The following is a 22,212-nucleotide window of genomic DNA, read 5'->3' on the forward strand; positions in this document are numbered from 1 at the left end:
CCATAAATACATATATATACATATATATACATATATATATATATATATTATCACAACTAAATAAATAATCTTAGTACTCAACTACTCAACTCAACACAAGTCATCAGAAAGCCACAACTTATGTAATTTTCCCTTGAGTGATGCTACCGACTGGGACTGTCTAAGGGATAATGGCAACTTGTTCCACAACTGTACAGCGCGCACTGTGAAAGACTTCGCATATGACCGGGTCTTGTTACACGGCACAGCGAGAGTCAGGTTTGCACTCGATCTCAAGCGATGACCACTACCATCTGCCAGATAAGTAAATCTCTCAGAGAGATATGGAGGGTAGGTCGGATTGAATAGGACATGTTGTGCCGACCCCACATAACGTGGGATAAGGGTAGAAAGAAGAGACTTTATTAAATTACTAAAGAATAAACCAATTTCACACACAATAAGCAAAAAACATCAACTTACAGTGTAATCTCTCCTCTTGTTCCTAGTAGCCAGCGGTCTGAAGATCTCCTCCATATCAGCCGTGGTTTTACCAAGGAGCTTCCTCACGGATGGGTGGAGACGTCGTTGCCCGCTGCGTAGTGATGCTGACGACTGTGAAAAGAAAAAGTTATTAACTTTGCTTGTCAATATGTGGTATTTTCTATAAAAAGGGACCTTATTGTCGATGGCGCTTACGCCATTATAAACGATGCTCCGATATAAATACAATGCCGCGCCACGCTGTGCGGCGTAAGCGCCATCGACAATAAGGTCCCTTTTCATAGAAAATGCCCCATATTATTTACATAAGTTCAGGAGCAAAATAAGTGGCGTATTCGAGGCCTATGCTCAGCAGTTGGAGACAAAAGTTTAAAATGATGATGAATAATATTTTAGAACTAGCTTTTGCCTGCGACTTCGTCTGCGTGGAGTTAGTAATTTGGGTATCTTGTTTTTTATCCAATCTGCTTTTTATCGATTCCCCATACAAACTACCACCCCCCCCCCCTTTTCACTCCCTTAAAGGATGACTTCTGGAATAAAAACTTCCCTATGTCCTTCCCCGGGACTATCCCTATACCCAACTAAATCAGTTTAGCCGTTTAAGCGTGAAGAGGTAACAGACAGACAGACACACTTTCGCTTTTATAATATTAGTATGGATTAGACCATACAAGATATGAGTTCGAAAAGTAACCAGTACCTATAAGGAAATTTTTGTTTGATTCTTGAGTTTTGATTGGTGCGAAATTGCAAACTGAACACATGTTCAAGCGGCGACGATTGGGGCGTCGGGATTGGGGTTGTGGGGTGGATTTGTTTAAGTTTAACATGGATGTTAAACTTAAACAAATGCAAAATTCGAGTGGTCTCAGTGCACGCTGATCCCTGGAAACTCGCCACTTAACTGTTTACGTTATACTGGTCAATCTATCTACCTCAGGCTCTTCGGGCAGTTGTAATTTCTTGTCACAGTAGTAACGCGAGACCAGCATGCAGCGTAGCCGGTGCAGCATCCTGCGTGCTGTGGCCATGCTGCAAGAAATGTTTCACTTTTAACCAATGGTGAACCTAAACAGAACAAGCCCTGTTTCTACTTGTTATCAATATCAGTATGTTATAATTAATGGATCTAGGTCTTATTGTATATCTGCAAGTTTAAACTTATCTGTATGTGACTGTTTGTTTCCTAAATAAAAAAATAAAAAATAAAAAAGATGTAGTGTCTGCTATAGTTATTGGCCCCTCTATAGTAATAGGGTAGATTACAAATTTTCATTAATGGTTTTTTTTATTTTTATTTAAAAGGCACACTAAACAGACAACATTCAACATAGTTACAAAGAGTACATGAGTGGTAGGTATTACATAAGAATGCCATCCAAAGTAAGCATGCACAGCAAGAAAAAAAATATAAGGAGCAAAAACTATCCTAAAATTATTTAAAAAAAAAATATCCTAAAACTACTCAAAATTACAACATTTTGCAAATACTTAATTATTACATGTCAAATTGGGTACTATTATTGGGAAGTGTGATGATGGCCGAGAACCCTAAGAACCTGCCTCCTAAATACTGCCTGCGCGTGAGTCAAAAATGACAATATCTCTTTGTTTAAATACCAATTCATTATACTGGCGACACATTCTGACGATTGGATTGTAAAAAGAGGTAAGGTAAGGTACTAATCGATCAGGTGTGTTGTTAGGATTAAATGTCTATATGGGACCCATTGCATTAAATTGCTGCCAACTTAGCTTGGTCTAACTCTATATGTCTGAATCAGAACTATTATGACTCATAGACCATTTAAAGGTGTGGTTTTAATCAAATCTATTTAAAACAGTCCTATACTATATCAATGTCAATAAAAAAACTGTTCCATTGGCCAGTTAACTATGATTTAGTAGCAATATTCCGTTTTAGTTTGATTTAAAAACTACTTCTTACACCAGAGATACTGCATGACGTCTGTCTGAACTGAACTCTAAATGTGTTTTGAAAAATGTCTTCTATGTAAGCAAACATTTTTTTCTTTCCTTTAACACCATTCTAGTTTTTTTACTAAAGAAAAGGTTGAAAGGTAACTAAAATTCCAAATCATAATACAGTTTGTTATAATCAAATGCATTTAACTTTTGCGTCGTGTTATTTACATAAATACGTATAAACACATATGCGCGTCAAAACAAACACAAGTGCATCCAATGCATGTCAAAAGTTATCAACAAAACGACAAAACAGCTTACCGCTGATAGGCCAGCATCACTTCGTTCTCACAAACATCGATTTCGTTCTTAAACTCCCTCTGAATTATGCTTCTTATCTTCTCTTCTTTTTCCTCCTCTGTCAAGCTAAGAACTTCCTCCTTCACCCGCACCGAGGCCTCCGGGTAATCCGGATCGTGGTATTCCTTGTTCTTTTCCATTTTTAACTCGCACTAAAGTAGAAAAATAATAAAACGCCCAAACGGCTTTCACACTAACAATAATTTAAACTCTTTACATAACAGCACTTTATTCGTATTACTTATATCACAGTTGTTCACAGCTACGGCGGTTTAGTCACTCATTAATCTTAATATTAGACATATCTGTATAAAAATGTATTTACGGTGGAATTAACCAATTTCCGCGTTTGACAGTTACGAAAGGTCAGCAGCCGATTCATTCAATCCTTTTTTTTTACACACACAAACAGCATGCCTACACGAGACACACTCCGCGGCACGTGTTTTTAAAACGGTCCTACTGACAGTATGTTGGCGCTAGTTTACCGTGAATCGATACAAGAGTAAAAGAGATAAAAGATAGTTTCTACATAATTCCGCAGTATTTTATAAATACGGCACGCGCGTAATCGTGAAAGTGCGTTCCTTTATTGATTTTGATGATTCATTACTACATACCTACATATAAAAAATCGACTACAAACAAAAATTGTTTCGTTTAGTTATTATTATTCATCTATTTTCAACTTGTAACATTGAAAAATGTTATTTAGAATTACTCATACTTATAAATAGCAACTCTCAGGTTCTTTTTTTAGTCCTGGCTACATTTCGACATACTGTCAAACATTTCTGGCGCAAGTTTCGAAAAATATACGTACATATCGTACATATAATATTTGGGTTGTGTATAATATATGTATAGAAACTAAACTAAGTACATAATTAAGGCGTGTAATTGTAACAACTTTGGCAACCTATTTCTGTTGAATTGTGACCATAATGGGTGACTTTCTAAATATTGGTTCTTGGATTCCCTATTTTTCACTAGCAAAGGTCAGAATACATGATAACAGGTAACTATGTTACAAATACTAAGTACATGTACTCGTAAGTTAAGATGTTTTTTTGTAAAACTTACCAAATGACTTGCCCGCAAAATTCCCGCTGTAGTGCGACCATAGTGCGACGTATGTTCATAATCTGTACAGGGTGGCTATGTCCAGACAAGTAGGTATGAAGTTCGCAATGAGGGTAAACTATAGTCAGAGTAACGTAAAAACTGATTTTTGGAGGGTATGAATTGACCCCTTTACTATAGTTGGCCAAGCAAATCTTATCAGTAAATAAGAACAAAAAAAACTATACTCATGCTTTTTTTTTGGGTGCTAGTACTAGTGTTTTTGGACCAAGCCAAAGAGAAGATCAACGTAGTGACGTATCAGGAGCTCAAAACAGCGGCAGAAAGAAGAACGAAGTAACGGTTACTCCACCGACAAGAGCCAGGCTCTTAAGAATTATGATGATGAGTACTAGTGTAAGACAAAAATAGTATGATTCTCTCTTTCTATGTCTGAAATGAGTCCTTTGACAAACTATGGCTTACCGTTTTATAGCTGGTCAAGCAAATCTTGTCAGTGGAAAAAGGAGCGAAATTCAAATTTTCTATAGGACAATGTCGATAACCCCTCGCGCCTACATTTTTAAAATTTGGCGCCTTTTTCTACTGACAAGATTTGCTTGACCAACTATAACTGATAGCTTTCATGCGGGATATTTACAAAAAAAAATTTTCATTGGACATCGTTTTATTTTTTATTAACTAAATATAATAAATCAACAGAAAGAACAAAAACGCAACTTCTAACACTAGTAATCTATACAACACTGCTTGTAGGATTTGGGTAGTGGTATTACGGTATTGATGAAATAAAAATTACTAAACAGACACTATTTATGTTGATATCAAGCTATTTAAATTTCTAAAATGTCAAAAACATAGGTGTAATTTGAATAAAATGCCACTATATATATTTTTTTATGAAATAGGAGGCAAGTTCCAAGGGTTCCGTACATTACAAAATTTAAACAATGTATTTTTTATGTGAAACGTGAGTGAAATGTGTTTAAAAAACCCGTAGGGGTCGGATCAAAAAGTAAGTAATTAAGTCCGACTCACGCTTGACTGCAATTTCTAATAGGTTTTCCTGTAATCTATAGGTAAAGATCTATTTTGTGTATTTTTTTCAAAATTTTAGACCCATTAGTTTCGGAGATAAAGGGGGGGAATGGTAATTTTTACCTATTTTCTTGAATAACTTCTAAATTGGTTATTCTAAAATCATAAAAAAATATATTTGAGATCTCACAATGAGCTCTTTCATTTGACACGATATAATTTGAAAATTTTTATTTTTAATTTTCTCATTTACCCCCCAAAAGTGGCCCCCATGTTTAAAATTCACGTTTCACGTTACATGTTTCATGTTTTACGTTACATGTCTGTCTTTGGGTCACAAACTTACATATGTATACCAAATTTCAACTTAATTGGTCCAGTAGTTTCGAACAAAATAGGCTGTGACAGACGGACAGACAGACAGACGCACGAGTGATCCTATAAGGGTTCCGTTTTTTCCTTTTGAGATACGTAACCCTAAAAATGGTGTATAAAAAGTACCTACTGCAGATAATCAATCAGCCTAAGAATAAAATGTTATATTATCAATTTTGGGGCATATTCGGTGTCGTGCTTTGATTAAGGAGAAGTAGAAGAAAAATTTTGAATTGGACGAGCTGCCCCATAGAAAAAAAAATTGTTTTCGCGAAAAAAACATTTTTTCTTCTACTATTAAATAATCGAATTTAAACTGTTGTGAGACATACTAACATTAAATGATTTCACGGTTTTCTTCTACTTTTTACTAATCAGAACACGATACCCACTATTTTTTTACATCTGTATTTTATATTTGGGTCAAACACATTTAAGAGCGTTCTTACAAGAAAAGTCGAAATAATGTAACATTGATGATATTCCCGACAACATTTAAGACTTTACGCTCATTATTAGAAACAAAGAGTACTTGTTCCAGTAAGAGCGTCTTCTTCTCTTTAGGAATATCGTTGTACATTTTAGAAAAAGGACTAATTAAATTAGTAATGATCTTTTTTCTGATGGTCGTTTACGAAAAACCGCGTGAAGCACTGAATTGTGAGCTCTTATTTGTAAATTTTGAGAAGTTTACTCTGCTAAAGTTGGATATTTTGTATTACTAATATCCTGTAATTTAGGAATATCGAATGATATTCTTCCTACATGCTTTTGAGAAAGAGAAAATCAATGTAAAACGAATTTAATTTTCTCTTCGAGCAAGTGTAAATTCCTAAGAAAATCTACTTAGTATCGAAGTCATTTTTATACACGAGCAATCTACAACGTTTGCTTATACTGTTGGTATACATTTGTGTTTTTTCACTTCTGTCCACTAAAGTTAACGACTCGGGTGTGTATACACAGGGTGGCTAAAAAACAAGTGCATTTCCGTTGCCAGGGAGGTTTAGGGATTATACAGAGCAACTTTTACTATGGGATCAACCACGAAATCGCGAAAAAAAATTTACCCTCCTATGGAAAATGGACCAGCCAAAATGTATGAAACAGCGAAATATTTTTTTTGCAAATTTGGGGTTGGTCCCATAGTACCTAAAAGTTGCTCAGTATAATTTGGTATAATGATATAATCTCACAACCTCCCTGGCAACGGGAATGCACTTATTTTTTAGCCACCGTGTATATATCACGTTATTCTTATGTGAGTCTCATCTCACTACTGCATATAGCGACTGAAGAAATGCATCCCGCCTTTGAGGGAGCAGTCAAAAAATTTGCTTTTGATTCTCTTAACTTTGCGATGTCTACAGCAAAGACGCGAACAAGTTAAGCATACTATAATATGTATAACATTTAGGGAAGGTAACAAAAAAATAACTAGAATTTGTTCATGTGGCACAATAATGATCATACAGGTTTTTTTTTTTTTTTTTATCTGGTTTTTATGGAGGCTTTGGACAATCGTACAGGTTAAATATTCTAAACTTAAATAAAAAAACAACAAATAACAGTCAGTCAGACTTTTCGCCCAAAATATAACTAAACCTAAAATCCAATAAAAAACTTAGAAAGACTAGGTGCTTTTCATATTATCCATTCCAATATCCGTTCCAATATTTTTTATTGGCTGCGAAAAACGTGGAGAGCTTTAGAATACATATTTTCAAAAACTCTAATTTAGATATAGTAGCATTCATGGAAAACATCTACGAAAATGTCACGTATACAAAGTATACATACTTTTTTGGCATTATAATGCACACATTCAAATGCCAAAAAGACTTAACAACTTCTAACCAAAAATAATCTGAAATCCGGTAGGATCTAATCAAATATCCTGCCTACCGGGATCATCTGCATTACTCACCTACAATTAACATTACAATAATTTTTTAGGGTAGACTAAATGTCTCTCTGCTGTGGGTCACAGTTAAATGCAAAGTATTGTCATTATTAATCTTTTGTATATGCTCCCAAATATAGTAGGAGTATTTTATTTATTAGATATACAGACTTAATATTTAAGAATAAAATATATTCTTTACTTAACAATATGGTGAGGTAGTGTTAAACTTACATAAATCAGGTACATTGAGGTGATTTAATAAATAATACTAAATTGAGCTTTATCTATACCACAGTACAGAGAGAAATTTTCATTTGAAATATACTGGAAAGATTTCTCGTCTACGGTAACTATAAACATAACAGAAGTACTAGATGTTTGTTTGTAAGAAACCTTCCAAAACTTAGTATCTAACCCCACATTGTAAATTTCAAATTTACGAAATATTTTCTTTGTATCCACCGGAATGTAACTGTTTATTTTGATAAACAACTCTCGACTTCTCTTCCTTAAACCAAAATCTTTAATATTAACCATTTCTAAATCTAAGTTGGCATCACTGATTACTTTTTTTATCCAGGCAACATCGTCGTCGTCATGGCAACTGTACATCAGGCCGCCATTTTGAGCGCCATGACATTTAAGTAGCGGTAGAAACCCACCGGTTTTATCTACTTCTTTAGCCATAACTGTTTGTACTTCTTTTATAATATCTTCCATCAATACCTCGTCTGGATTCTTTGGTTTAATTATCACTACATTTTCATCACTTTCTGTGTTAATTTTAATTTTTTTAGGGTCTAGTTCTTGTGAGCAAATTGAATTACTGTGAGATCTTTTACCACTTATATTAGAGTCGTCGTTTATTTCTTGCTTTATAAAGCTCAGATCAGTTTCTGAAATCGCCATTTCTAAATCACTAGTATAATCATTAGAATCATTTTCTTTTTTCACATGACAGGCAACATCATACTCTGCACTTAAAATAGTCATCTCTAAACCCTGTATGTCTTTATCTAAATCAGATAGTCCCGCTATATTAAGATAATCAGCTTCAAAATCAGTCTTTTCCTTCTTAATTTCTTCAATATTCATCAAAATATAATTTTCTTTATCTTTAGTTTCGGTGGATTCAATCAGATCACGACTATCGCATTCTACTTTCATGTCTTTTAAATAACCGTTCTCAATATTTATATTACTATGTTTATCAACAATTTTATTTTCCACTCTATTTGCCCCTAGAATTGTTCTTCTTAAATCGTTTTCATAAGATTTTTGAGTCAAATGATCATCTTCATTATTATTAACGTCCATGTCAATATCGGTTTTAATTTCGTCTTTTGTGGCATTCAGGATTGCCTGAATAAATATCTTACTTTCATCTGGTCCATCGCTTTCAGCAGAATTCTTATTTATTATATTATCTTTAATGTTGACGTCGATTTTAGCGCTAGCTGTATCTTTAACCTCGTCTCTTGCAATCCTGTTAAATTTAGAGCTATCAATATTTTCAATAGCAGCAATAGTAGTGGTATTTAATTCTTTCGAAGTATCTATTTCATGGGGACCATTTTTACTATCATCATTCATATTTACATCTTGGTTGCTATTGTTTGATTCGATATTGCTATCGTTATTTTTGTCACTAACTTTGAGTTTAGCAAAATTATTAGGCAGGCTCTCTTCTTTAACAGTTCGCGTCCTGGTAAGTATGAATTTTCTGTAACAAAGTAGGTAGTTATAAATATTGTAGGAATTTAAAAACATCTGACAATATCCGACTATAGGTTTCTGCTTTTTTATTCATTAGATCTAGTAGCACTGTGAGCTGTAGACCTCGCGGATCGTCATTTAGAAAAAAACCTAAAAATGCCTGATTTAAAAAAATCCTCACAAAATTTTACGAAAATTGGGGAGAAATATGAACCGTACAGGAAAAAAGCCGGTCAGACATACGAAAATTACAACAGCATTTTGCTCAACTTCAATCTAAAATGAATACCTTCGCAATCGCTGGCGCAGGAGGTGCAGGAAACAGTATGAAATCATTCGTACAAGCGATAAGAAACTGTATCCCTGTTACACTATTTTGCAAAGAAAAAAAAAGAATGCTACCAAGAAGCATACAGGGTGACAGCAACATGTGCAGAAGCGAATTTGCAAGATTTGTTAAACCACACAGTAGAACGATTGTTATTATGATACAACACCAGATATTGAAGATGACGGTTGTTCAAAATACTATCTATGTATGCAGATTTGTCCCCTCCCCCCCCTCGCCACACACCCCGCCCGCGCGGCCATCTAATTAGTTGACACGACCTATGACAGACGTAAAATAGACATGCACCTGGCCGCCGGTGTGGTGCTCCTTGTGAACCTCGTGAATTCGGATACCTACCTGAAGAATTGTGCCCTGCCCGAGTCCTGTCTGCGGATCCCATCTCCCGGAAAGGTTAGTGGTGCTGTCTTGACGATCTGACAAATATTTTCCAAAATTACCTACTTGCCCCTTTCTTAAACATTTTTGGTAGCAGAGCGTGGTTTTATCCCCTCATCAAGTCATTTATACCCCCTTTTCTTAATTGTATTCCCCCGTTTAACCATAATTATCCATAGTTTTATATCGTAAAATTGCATTCTGGAATGTTATAACAGTATCCTGCAATCCATTCATCTTTAGATTAACCCGACCGCCGTATGGTAATTAGTACCTTATTTCAAGGGCCGACGGCTCAATATTGCCTGTAAGTTTTAGTAGTTACCACGTGGAATTGAAATTTACCTTCAATTAAATCAATGCTATAGGTATATGATCGTTTTCCTTAAAAGTAATTCGTTTAACTAGTGTTCTTTAAAACCCCTTAGTATTTTGACTGCAAAATAGAATTGTTCACTTTTTACGTAATTATAATTATTTATGTTAGGCAAACCACTGCGCTCCCCAATTCGACCTTATCTGCAAGTTAATAAGTTACAATTTAAAGTGTCCTACGATTAATATTTAATTTCCCTGTTGCTAACTGCTGTTTATCGCTTGAGTTAAAATGGGTGGAGAAAACGATACAATTAGATCAACATTATTCACGGAAACTCCAGATTATAGACAGTCAATCGGGACTTTAAGATTAACTAGTCAGTGGATTTCGAATGCACACTCACAACTTAATACCGCAGACCGCGCTCGACTTATAGTTTATGTAAATGACCTTGAAGAACAATATAAGGAGTTTCGGGAAGCTAGTGCCCAGCTCCTCGGCGGATTAGATCAGGCCATAGATGTGGAGGAATATACCTATGTTGAAGGCCTCGTTAGGACAGTGCGCGAGCAAGTTGTCGATATTAAAGTGAAACGTAACGAAATAGTCGCCCCTATCTCCGCGAGTACTCCAATGCGTTCGGTGCCCGATAGGGCCACTATTGTCGCCGCTGATTATGACCTCCCGCCGCGTCCCCAAAAACTACCTGATCTCCCAATCCCACGGTTTAGTGGGCGATCGGACGCCTGGATTAGCTTTATTGATCAATTTGACAGCGTCGTTGACACTCGAAGTGATTTATTACCTACCCATAAAATGCATTATTTAATGAGTGCCTTATCTGACGAACCAAAACGTTTGGTACAACATTTGAAAGTCGAAGCCGGTAATTATTGTGTAGCCCGTGACCTTCTTAAAAGAAGATACCATAATACACGCGTCCTTGCCGATACCTACATTTCCCAAATAATATGCCTGCCCGAAATTAGTCCTCGGTTGACTGGGCTACGCGCCAGTTTCCTCAATCCTTTACTTACTGCCTATCGTTGTTTAGAGCGACTCGAATTACCTGTGAAACATTGGTCATATATTCTTGTTCACATTTGTTTTGGAAAACTTCCCGCGGACTTGAGGTCACGTTTTGAACGCCGCCACGGGGACGGCCAAAGGGATCTACCCACCTTTGATAAGCTTATAGATTTTCTAGAAGAAGAATGCCGGCACCACGATAACGTCGGAAATACCTCTCTGGTGGATGCCGCGCCTTCCTACTCTAAAACCGGTACGGTGCCGAGAGCCCCACGTGAGTCACGTGACTCACGTCATGCGTTGGTCGTTGAATCTAACGAGCGTTCATCGAAGTGTCCTATGTGTTCGAGCCAAACTCATTACTTGCGTGAGTGCCGAGACTTTCTGGATATGAATCCCCGCGACCGCTCGAATTTCGTAAAATCAAATGGCCTGTGTTATAGATGTTTAGATAAACACTCAATCGCATCGTGTACGCGTGATTATCGTTGCAGTACTTGCCGCCGTCCTACCCATCACACGCTTTTGTGCTTTAATGACCCGCGAAACCCGGTATACCCTCGTGGAAACCCGCAGAATAGGTCGGTTGCCTTTCGTCGCTCTCCTGAACCAGCCAGACCTAGCTCCCCCCACCCTCGCACGGGCGGGGGTGCTCGCTATTACGTCATGAACCGTTCTTCACCCCGTCCTACTTCACCGACCTCACCCCGTGCATCCCCCCCTCCATCTCCTTCTAGGACATGGCACCGCTCTCCAAACCACTCCCCTACCCGGTATTCTTCACCACCTTTTCGTCGTGATGTGCGTTCCCCTACCCCTACCACTAGTAGAGATAGGCGTGCAGCGTCTCCACGCCCTTCTCGGCATGAAATTTATAAGGGCTCTCACCGCGAGAGTCAACATTAACTAGACAGCCCCCCTCCCCCACTCCCTTCTCGTGCTTCAATAATTATAAACCCGGATCTGGTCGTACTCGCTACTGCTGTTATTCATATGAAAACATCTAACGGATATTACGTTGAAGCACGGGCTCTGATTGATAATGGTGCCCAAGGTTGTATGATTACTTGTAACTTAGCCGTAACCCGGCTCAATGTGCATTTAACCCCTCCCCCCTCGTCGCCAATGGTACTTTATGGCATTGGAAATATTCCCGCCTTGTCAATACGCGATTGTATCCCTGTCACGTTCAAGCCTGTTCACTCCTCCTCACCACTTACTACGGTCACCTTAACTATGGTTGTAGATACCATTGCCGGTATCCACCCGGATGTGGAACTGCCCCTATCTGTCCGATCGGCAACACGATCACTGCACCTCGCCGATCCTTTATTTTATAAACCCGGACAAATAGATGTTTTATTAGGAGCCGATGTTTTTGGATCTCTTTTACAATCCGACGTAATTCAACTACAACCCTGTGGTCTAACAGCTATATCAACAAATTTTGGTTACATCCTATCTGGGCCAGTTACGAATTTCCCTACCTCAAAGCCCCCTATGACTGCCCTCTCTTTAACTCAAGTCGTTGAGCGATTCTGGAAAATAGAGGAACCCCCTGAACCACCTCAACCCAACCCTTTAGATATTGAATGTGAGACACTTTTTAAGACCACCACTACTAGAAACTCTGACGGTACCTTCGTAACCAGATTGCCCTTCTTAAGTGATCGTCCCTCCCTCGGTGAGACCCGCGGCATAGCTGAAAAAAGATTCCTTAACTTAGAGAAGCGGTTACAAATGAACCCACGGCTAAAATCAAAATATATTGAATTCATGCGCGAATATCAGAGTTTAAATCACATGTCAGTATCCTCCGTAGATTTGCGTTCAGTAGAACATTATTATGTACCCCACCACGGAGTATTTAAAGCTTCTGACAGTGAAAAGCTCCGCGTAGTTTTTGATGGCAGCAGTAAAAGCTCGAACGGAATATCTCTTAATGAGTGTTTACACACAGGTCCCAAGTTACAGCGAGATATTACCCACATACTTCTAAATTTTCCTAGGCATGCAATTGTATTTGTTACTGATATCCGTATGATGTTTCGAATGTCGTGGATACATCCCGAGGACAGGCGGTTTCAGTTAATTTTATGGCGCGAGTCCCCTTCGGAACCTCTCCTTACCTATGAACTTAATACCAATACCTATGGCTTGCGATCAAGTCCCTATATTGCGATTCGCGTACTTCTTGAACTGGCGGAACAAGAACGCTCCAAGTACCCTCGCGCAGCTGCGGTAATTGAATCCGACGTGTATGTTGACGATTGCCTGACAGGAGCCTCAACTCTTGAAGAAGCTCGTGACCTTAAAATTGAATTACAATCTGTAATGCGTGCCGGCGGTTATGAACTGCGGAAATGGCTTTCAAACAAGCCAGAATTGTTAAATGACCTCCCCCCTGATTACCTCCAACCCCTTCATACAATCCGAGATGTTGAAAATCCCCAAACAGTAGCGGTCCTTGGAGTCCAGTTCAATCCCGTGACTGACGCATTCACATATACGACGCGCGTAGACTGTGATAAATGCCCTACTAAACGAAAGGTGCTATCTCTGATAGCTCGTACCTTTGACCCCAGCGGTTGGATTTCACCCATCGTGTTTAAAGCCAAGGTTTTTATACAGCGGCTATGGCTTTCGGGCCTTGATTGGGATGCCCCACTTACTCCAGAGCTAACGACCGAATGGTTAACATTTACTGAGGAACTGATGAGTACCATACAACAGATTTCAATACCTAGATGTATTTTCCCCCCGAAACCTCAGACTTATACTTTACATGGTTTTAGTGACGCCTCAGAGGCCGGATTCGCTGCCGTAATCTATCTTCGCGCTGTAGATCAGCAAAATAATTCCTCCGTTCATTTGTTAATGTCCAAGACAAAGGTCTCCCCAGTTCGGACCCGTCTCACAATTCCAAAATTGGAATTGCAGGGAGCTGCGCTCCTTTCAAAATTAGTCCAACACGTTGTCTCCTGTCTGCAGAAGTCAATAGTGTTAGACGCCATCTATACTTGGACGGATAGTCAAATTACTCTTGCCTGGCTTAATACTTCACCACATGAACTTCAAACTTTCGAAGCTAATCGCGTATCTCAGATTAAAAATGCTGAAATCCCATCAATATGGAGACATGTTCCCGGCAGTCTTAACCCTGCCGACTGCGCCTCCCGGGGTTTATCCCCTCGTGCGCTCCTAAATCACCCACTCTGGTGGTGTCCGAAGTGGTTGCTAGAGCCACCATCTAGTTGGCCATCTGACAAATTGTGCCCGATCGCACAACTTCCTGGACTACGTTGTCTCTTAGTCACCAGTGCAAGTTGCATTCCAAGTCCTGACTTTCTCCTAGAACGCTTCAGCTCATTCCAGAAACTAATTGGCGTAACCGGTTTTATTCTTAGGTTTAATAAAAATGCTCGATCACCTAACCACCGGGATACCTCCCCCTTCCTGACTGCAACTGAAAGAAAAAATGCCCTTGTCTTCCTCATCAGGCTTGTACAAACTACCTCTTTCACCACAGAAATTGATCTTTTAAAACGTGGACTAACAGTTCGTTCCCCTATTCAAAAGTTAAATCCCTTTCTTGATACAACTGGTTTAATCAGAGTAGGTGGCCGCATACGGCACTCTGATTTACCATTCGATGCACGTCATCCTTTGCTTCTCCCAAAAACTGGTAATTTCGTGAAAATTCTAATCCTGCACTACCACATAGAAAACTCACATGCCCCACCTGGCGCGTTACATAGTATATTAGCCCGTGAATTTTGGATCCTGTCAGTTCGACGACTAATAAATAATACAGTATTTAAATGCTTGCCTTGTTATCGTTTAAATGCAATCGCGAAACAACCTTTCATGGGTGATCTCCCAAAAGACCGTGTAACGGTCGCACGTGCATTTAAGGGAGTCGGTACAGATTTTGCTGGCCCGTTTTATACGAAAGTACAAGCTGTACGTAACCGGAGACTCTTAAAAACCTATCTGTGTATCTTCGTGTGTCTTGCGACTAAAGCGGTCCATCTCGAGGTAGTCTCGGACCTGACTACCGAAGCCTTCCTCGCAGCACTCACACGTTTTGCCTCCCGACGCGGTTCACCCTCCCTTATACGTTCAGACTGTGGACGAAATTATGTAGGCGCGGACAATCATCTTATTGAAGTTCACAATTTCCTAAACCTTAACAAATATACAATAGGCTCAGAGATGGCAAAACGAAACATTACCTGGATTTTTGATCCCCCGACCACCCCTCACTGGGGCGGCCTATTCGAAGCGGCCGTAAAATCAGCAAAGGCCCACTTAAAACGAGTAGTCGGAGATACCCCCCTCACGTATGAAGAAATTACGACGGTTTTCACAAAAATTGAAGGGGCCCTTAATTCTCGGCCTTTGTGCCCCCTATCGCCGGACCCTAACGATCTTCAGATTCTGACACCAGGACACCTTATTATTGGAGAACCCCTTACTGCCATTCCTGAATATCCGCTACAGGATATTAAAACCAATAAGCTCACCCGATTTCAGCTGGTGCAACAGATGTTTCAACATTTCTGGTCACGATGGCAAACAGAATATCTATGTACCTTGCAGACAAGGCCTAAATGGGCATCACATACAGAGCCCCCCGTCGTTGGGGACTTAGTACTCCTTAGAGAAGAGAATGTTCCTCCGTTAGAATGGCGACGCGGTCGCATCATATCAATCCGTCCTGGGAAGGACGGCGTTGTGCGCGTGGTACAAGTCCGGACGGCTACCGGCGTACTGACCAGGCCCACCAATAGGATTATTCGTTTACCCGTTGATAAACCTGTCAATTAATCCATTCCAGAATGCAACAAATTCCATATGTATATATCTTTTCTTCTCTCGTAAACATGGTGATGTTTAGGGCGGGGGTATGTTCAAAATACTATCTATGTATGCAGATTTGTCCCCTCCCCCCCCCTCGCCACACACCCCGCCCGCGCGGCCATCTAATTAGTTGACACGACCTATGACAGACGTAAAATAGACATGCACCTGGCCGCCGGTGTGGTGCTCCTTGTGAACCTCGTGAATTCGGATACCTACCTGAAGAATTGTGCCCTGCCCGAGTCCTGTCTGCGGATCCCATCTCCCGGAAAGGTTAGTGGTGCTGTCTTGACGATCTGACAAATATTTTCCAAAATTACCTACTTGCCCCTTTCTTAAACAACGGTGACATTACGGGTTAGGAAGGATGGGACGTATCTTCTGAATAATGCATGTAATAATTTATATTAACAGTTTGATAAATAAACATAATTTATAATGATTTTTGTATTAACTGTAAATTATACAAATTATCCGACCCTAATGAAGCTAAAAATGTGTAAAACCTGATCAAAATAAAAAATAAATATAGTGTATATAGCATATTTCAATACAATTAATATTAAAAATGTCAACAAATAAAAGGCCAGCTTTTAGGGTCAGATACCCCTATGTGATGCATCGCTTTTAGTAGATTTCTTATCTTTAATGTATTATTTTATCGCAATTTTAATTTTAGTGCTGGCTGTATCTTTAACATCACCTCACGCAATCCCATACAATTTTGAAGTATCCATTTCATGGGGAGCCTTTTTATTATCATCATTCATATTTACATCTTTGTTGTTATTGTTTGATTTGATATTGCTATCGTTATTTTTGTCACTAACTTTGAGTTTAGCAAAATTATCTCTTCTTTAACCGTTCACGTCCTTATTATTAATTTTCTGTAACAAAGTAGGGAGATATGAAGATTGTAGGTTGTAGGAATTAAAAAAACATGTGACAATATCCAAATATAGGTATCTGCTTTTCTATTTATTTATTTAAGAATGTCCCTATAATAAAAGTTAAAAAGTTAAAAAGTTAAAAGTTAAAATCATTTATTGTACACCAAGAATTAGGCAGAAACAAAAATTAACTGGTCTTAAAACTAAGGGACAATTTATGTACATTTATGCATACACTAGGCGTGGCCTGTCACGTAGGTAACCAATCCAGACACGAAATATCTGTGACATGATTTGTGCGAAATGCCAATAAGACACTATACTTAAATTTAAAGAAGTTACTAATCAGTAGGTAATAACAATAATACTAGTTACAAAGCTAAATTTAAGACAGGGTGAAACTAAAACTACATACATAACTAAACTTAGGTTTACAGGTGATGCATGTGCAATTTTGGGTGTATAGGTACTGTTTAGGTGCGCGCGTGCGTGCGTTCGTGCGTGCGTGCGTGCGTGCGTGCGTGCGTGCGTGCGTGCGTGCGTGCGTGCGTGCGTGCGTGCGTGCGTGTGTGTGTGTGTGTGTGTTTTGTTGATAGTGAATATAATTACTTGACTACTTTCATGAGATCCTCTATATCCTCATACGTAAGGGAGCTGAGCCAGGCTGATACTATTTTCTGGGCTTCTCTAACGGACAATGTTTTAATGGAGATTTTAGAATTAACTTTAACTAACTAATATTTATTTATTCATTAATCTAGTAGCACTGTGAGCTGTAGACCTCGCTAATCCGGCACCGCCATTGAGAAAAAACATCTAAAAATAGACTGATAAAAAAAATCTCACGAAAATTGAGAAAAATTTAAAAAAAAATTGGGGAGTAATACGACCCGTACAGGAGAAAAGCCGGACAGACAAACGAAAATTAAGAAAGCATTTTTTTTTTACCTAAAATGAAGACCTTCGCAAATTCGCAATCGCAAATTCTTTAATAAAACCCAAACCCAAACCGTTCCATAAAAAAAAGTCTTACTGTTTGTAAATATATTACTTACGTAAAAACGTACGAACACCGGGGCCTCAGCGCCGTACAGGTTGAGACAACAGTCTCGGTTGTTGAGTTGCTCCACTACAGTGCGGATGAAAGTTTCTATAAGGGCTGGGATGTTAGTAATACTTACGAGGGCTGCTTAAACTCTACAGCCAGCATGCCCCCCTTAGCCTCCAACATGGCCTCGAACACCGGGGCCTCAGCGCCGTACAGGTTGAGACAACAGTCTCGGTTGTTGAGTTGCTCCACTACAGTGCGGATGAAAGTTTCTATAAGGGCTGGGATGTTAGTAATACTTACGAGGGCTGCTTAAACTCTACAGCCAGCATGCCCCCCTTAGCCTCCAACATGGCCTCGAACACCGGGGCCTCAGCGCCGTACAGGTTGAGAAAACAGTCTCGGTTGTTGAGTTGCTCCACTACAGTGCGGATGAAAGTTTCTATAAGGGCTGGGATGTTAGTAATACTTACGAGGGCTGCTTAAACTCTACAGCCAGCATGCCCCCCTTAGCCTCCAACATGGCCTCGAACACCGGGGCCTCAGCGCCGTATAGGTTGAGACAACAGTCTCGGTTGTTGAGTTGCTCCACTACAGTGCGGATGAAAGTTTCTATAAGGGCTGGGATGTTAGTAATACTTACGAGGGCTGCTTAAACTCTACAGCCAGCATGCCCCCCTTAGCCTCCAACATGGCCTCGAACACCGGGGCCTCAGCGCCGTACAGGTTGAGACAACAGTCTCGGTTGTTGAGTTGCTCCACTACAGTGCGGATGAAAGTTTCTATAAGGGCTGGGATGTTAGTAATACTTACGAGGGCTGCTTAAACTCTACAGCCAGCATGCCCCCCTTAGCCTCCAACATGGCCTCGAACACCGGGGCCTCAGCGCCGTACAGGTTGAGACAACAGTCTCGGTTGTTGAGTTGCTCCACTACAGTGCGGATGAAAGTTTCTATAAGGGCTGGGATGTTAGTAATACTTACGAGGGCTGCTTAAACTCTACAGCCAGCATGCCCCCCTTAGCCTCCAACATGGCCTCGAACACCGGGGCCTCAGCGCCGTACAGGTTGAGACAACAGTCTCGGTTGTTGAGTTGCTCCACTACAGTGCGGATGAAAGTTTCTATAAGGGCTGGGATGTTAGTAATACTTACGAGGGCTGCTTAAACTCTACAGCCAGCATGCCCCCCTTAGCTTCCAACATGGCCTCGAACACCGGGGCCTCAGCGCCGTACAGGTTGAGGCACCAGTCTCGGTTGTTGAGTTCATCCATTACAGTGCGGATGAAAGTTTCTATAAGGGCTGGGATGTTAGTAATACTTACGAGGGCTGCTTAAACTCTACAGCCAGCATGCCCCCCTTAGCCTCCAACATGGCCTCGAACACCGGGGCCTCAGCGCCGTACAGGTTGAGACAACAGTCTCGGTTGTTGAGTTGCTCCACTACAGTGCGGATGAAAGTTTCTATAAGGGCTGGGATGTTAGTAATACTTACGAGGGCTGCTTAAACTCTACAGCCAGCATGCCCCCCTTAGCTTCCAACATGGCCTCGAACACCGGGGCCTCAGCGCCGTACAGGTTGAGGCACCAGTCTCGGTTGTTGAGTTGCTCCATTACAGTGCGGATGAAAGTTTCTATAAGGGCTGGGATGTTAGTAATACTTACGAGGGCTGCTTAAACTCTACAGCCAGCATGCCCCCCTTAGCCTCCAACATGGCCTCGAACACCGGGGCCTCAGCGCCGTACAGGTTGAGACAACAGTCTCGGTTGTTGAGTTGCTCCACTACAGTGCGGATGAAAGTTTCTATAAGGGCTGGGATGTTAGTAATACTTACGAGGGCTGCTTAAACTCTACAGCCAGCATGCCCCCCTTAGCCTCCAACATGGCCTCGAACACCGGGGCCTCAGCGCCGTACAGGTTGAGACAACAGTCTCGGTTGTTGAGTTGCTCCACTACAGTGCGGATGAAAGTTTCTATAAGGGCTGGGATGTTAGTAATACTTACGAGGGCTGCTTAAACTCCACAGCAAGCATGCCCCCCTTAGCCTCCAACATGGCCTCGAACACCGGGGCCTCAGCGCCGTACAGGTTGAGACAACAGTCTCGGTTGTTGAAGTGCACCACTACAGTGCGGATGAAAGTTACTATTGGCGCTGCAATACCGCCTTCTTCGTATCTGGGAATCATATTTCAAATTAAAACCTACAAAAAGTAAATAATCAGTAACGTCTGATAATATATACTAACAAAAACAACCTCTTAATTATATCATTTATGAAAATTTGTTTTGAGAAATAAAATTCTTTAAACCTAAAAATCGGTATCCATAACTTACATAAATGCAATCTGTTCCCACCAATCCCAGCTCAGCGCTTCTGCTATTTTCGTCAAAAACACCAACCGAAGCGCCCTCTTTCTGATGGCCTGGAATTAAATCAGTTTCAAGTTTCGTCTTAAAATATGAATACCAGAAACATTTAAAAAACCGGACAAGTGGGAGAAGGACTCGCCCACCGCGGGTTCCGTACTTTTTAGTATTAGTTGTTATAGCGGCAACAGAAATACATCATCTGTGAAAATTTCAACTGTCTAGCTATCACGGTTCATGAGATACAGCCTGGTGACAGACACGACGGACAGTGGAGTCTTAGTAATGAATGAATGAATGAATGAATGAATATTCTTTATTTCGGACCATGTCCATATACAATTGAATAACATGTAAAATTAATATTAAATTATATAATAAATTACAATAAATTACATTTGTTAGTAGCAGTATGAAGTCTTACAACTAAGGTTAGTATTCTAATTTTACATAATTGAATAACATGTAAAATTAATATTAAATTATATAATAAATTACAATAATAGGTCCCGATTTACCCTTTGAGTACGGAACCCTAAAAAGCAATACACTTTTAATACATCATCATCATATATCATTATGTAATGAGGGCTAACGCGTATGAATTCGCCGCTAGGGGCGCTAGTGTAGATGGTGTTCTTTTCCATAGTTCGAAATGTCAAATGTCACTTGTCACTTCAATGATTGACAGCTGTTCTTTAGTCTTTTGGACCACCATCAACAGAGGCGCCAACTGGTGAGCAAAAAAACGATAGCCCTCATTAGTTTTAAATGTTTTAAATTCATATGGAAAAAAAAATTCTGGATTAAATAATTTCATTCATTCATTCATTCAATACGTCACTCTTAATAGTTCTGAAAATGCTAGGATACCGATATTAGCTTAAATCAGCTTTTTAAATACATGTCGTTTTCAATCAAAAGGTACCACATTGTCGCTTGCCATAAGGACGCTCTGACAGGTTATTCGTACAAAGATACAATCCAATTTCGCCCTTATGGCAAACGACATTGTGGTACCTTTTGATTGAAAAGTCACATATTTCTAGAAACATAAATACTGAATAATTTCTATTAATTATCAGGTGTTACTTTGCGGAAATCCATATTAATTAATTCAAAAATATTACTATTTATACAATAAAGGACGGATAGCGGAGTCTTCGTGATAGGGTCCCGTTTTTATACGGATCCCTTTGGATACGGAACCCTAAAAGTGGTGTGTCCCCGATTTTTGTATGGGAGAAAACTCTTTTCTAAACCTAGTGAAATATCTTAAAATATAGTTTGTCAAAGGACTGTCTCATTTCAAACATAGACAGAGAGAATCATACTATCTTTGTCTTACACTAATACTGGCACCCAAGAAAAAAGGATGAGTGTAATGTAGATATCTAGTCTAGTAAGAGTAGTAAGTTAAGTAATAATTGTGACGTTACGTTGCGTTGACGACGCTTGTTGATAAGGTTAATTTCTAATTGAAGCTATATGGAAATAGCGCCTTACTGACAAGCGACAATAAGTACCCTTTTGATTGAAAATGGCACAATTAATTGTATCTAACATAGTTTTAAGTTCATGCATGTACATGTTCGACTAACCTGTTATGGATTTCTGTGGTCCGAAAAAAAATTTTTTTTTTATAGGTTTTTTTGTTCTTATTTACTGACAATTTGGTTTGACCAACTATACCTGTGGAGTAGCCGGGATTTTCATCTGAGTGACATCTATGTGCTGAAAGACCCTCGCTACATCATCTCTAGAGATGACAATATCTACATCTGCTTTAGAGTTCTTGGTATTAGGGGCTGATTGGTTCTCTGGTGTATTCAGGGTGCTAGGGGCTGGTTGGGGCTGGTTCTGGGGCTGATTCTTGGGTTTAGGTATTTTGATGTTGAGCGCCCGAAGCGGACGGTCGAGGAGTTTCTGTAGGGTCACTGTTCTGTGAAATAAAGAGGAAATTAAGCAATAACTATAGTAGAGTCAGCTGCAATAGTTGCTAACCGGGCGAGGTGTTCAAAATGATCTTGACGCGACTTTATTGTTAAGAGAATAAGAGTGAGTCAAGATAATTTTGAAC

At 39.6% G+C, this 22,212-nt stretch overlaps 3 protein-coding genes across 3 annotated transcripts in view; all 3 read right to left on the bottom strand.

Moving 5' to 3' along the window:
* LOC134752593 (uncharacterized) overlaps positions 1-3,180 on the bottom strand; it is a 30,080-nt gene extending 26,900 nt beyond the window's left edge. Inside the window, exons 1-3 of the mRNA XM_063688262.1 lie at positions 2,734-3,180; positions 1,422-1,518; positions 463-594 (exon numbers count right to left, since the gene is read on the bottom strand). Coding sequence (XP_063544332.1) covers positions 463-594; positions 1,422-1,518; positions 2,734-2,912 — 408 coding nt within the window. The 5' untranslated portion in view covers positions 2,913-3,180. The remainder of the gene's footprint in view (positions 1-462; positions 595-1,421; positions 1,519-2,733) is intronic.
* A 1,410-nt stretch (positions 3,181-4,590) lies between these two features.
* LOC134752595 (uncharacterized) lies at positions 4,591-19,038 on the bottom strand. The gene is made up of 7 exons (XM_063688264.1): positions 18,951-19,038; positions 18,781-18,897; positions 18,611-18,727; positions 18,441-18,557; positions 18,101-18,217; positions 17,900-18,047; positions 4,591-8,897 (listed from the first exon to the last, which is right to left on the bottom strand). The coding sequence occupies exons 1-7, from the start codon at positions 19,036-19,038 to the stop codon at positions 7,430-7,432; spliced, it is 2,172 nt and encodes a 723-aa protein (XP_063544334.1). The 3' UTR covers positions 4,591-7,429.
* Positions 19,039-19,760: 722 nt separating this feature from the next.
* LOC134752792 (uncharacterized) overlaps positions 19,761-22,212 on the bottom strand; it is a 29,657-nt gene continuing 27,205 nt past the window's right edge. Inside the window, exons 17-19 of the mRNA XM_063688504.1 lie at positions 21,825-22,074; positions 20,100-20,188; positions 19,761-19,940 (exon numbers count right to left, since the gene is read on the bottom strand). Coding sequence (XP_063544574.1) covers positions 19,766-19,940; positions 20,100-20,188; positions 21,825-22,074 — 514 coding nt within the window. The 3' untranslated portion in view covers positions 19,761-19,765. The remainder of the gene's footprint in view (positions 19,941-20,099; positions 20,189-21,824; positions 22,075-22,212) is intronic.

Source organism: Cydia strobilella, chromosome 25 (genome assembly GCF_947568885.1).
Source record: "Cydia strobilella chromosome 25, ilCydStro3.1, whole genome shotgun sequence".
Taxonomy (NCBI): Eukaryota; Metazoa; Arthropoda; class Insecta; order Lepidoptera; family Tortricidae; genus Cydia; species Cydia strobilella.

Bases quoted from the DNA above. Each gene is read 5' to 3' on its own strand.
- LOC134752595 (XM_063688264.1), bottom strand. From the start codon at position 19,038: ATGGATGAACTCAACAACCGAGACTGGTGCCTCAACCTGTACGGCGCT. The intron at 18,048-18,100 runs GCATGCTGGCTG...CTAACATCCCAG, and splicing joins CATGTTGGAGGCTAAGGGGG to CCCTTATAGAAACTTTCATC. The intron at 8,898-17,899 runs GTAAGTATTACT...ACTTTGTTACAG, and splicing joins GTAGAGTTTAAGCAGCCCTC to AAAATTCATACTTACCAGGA.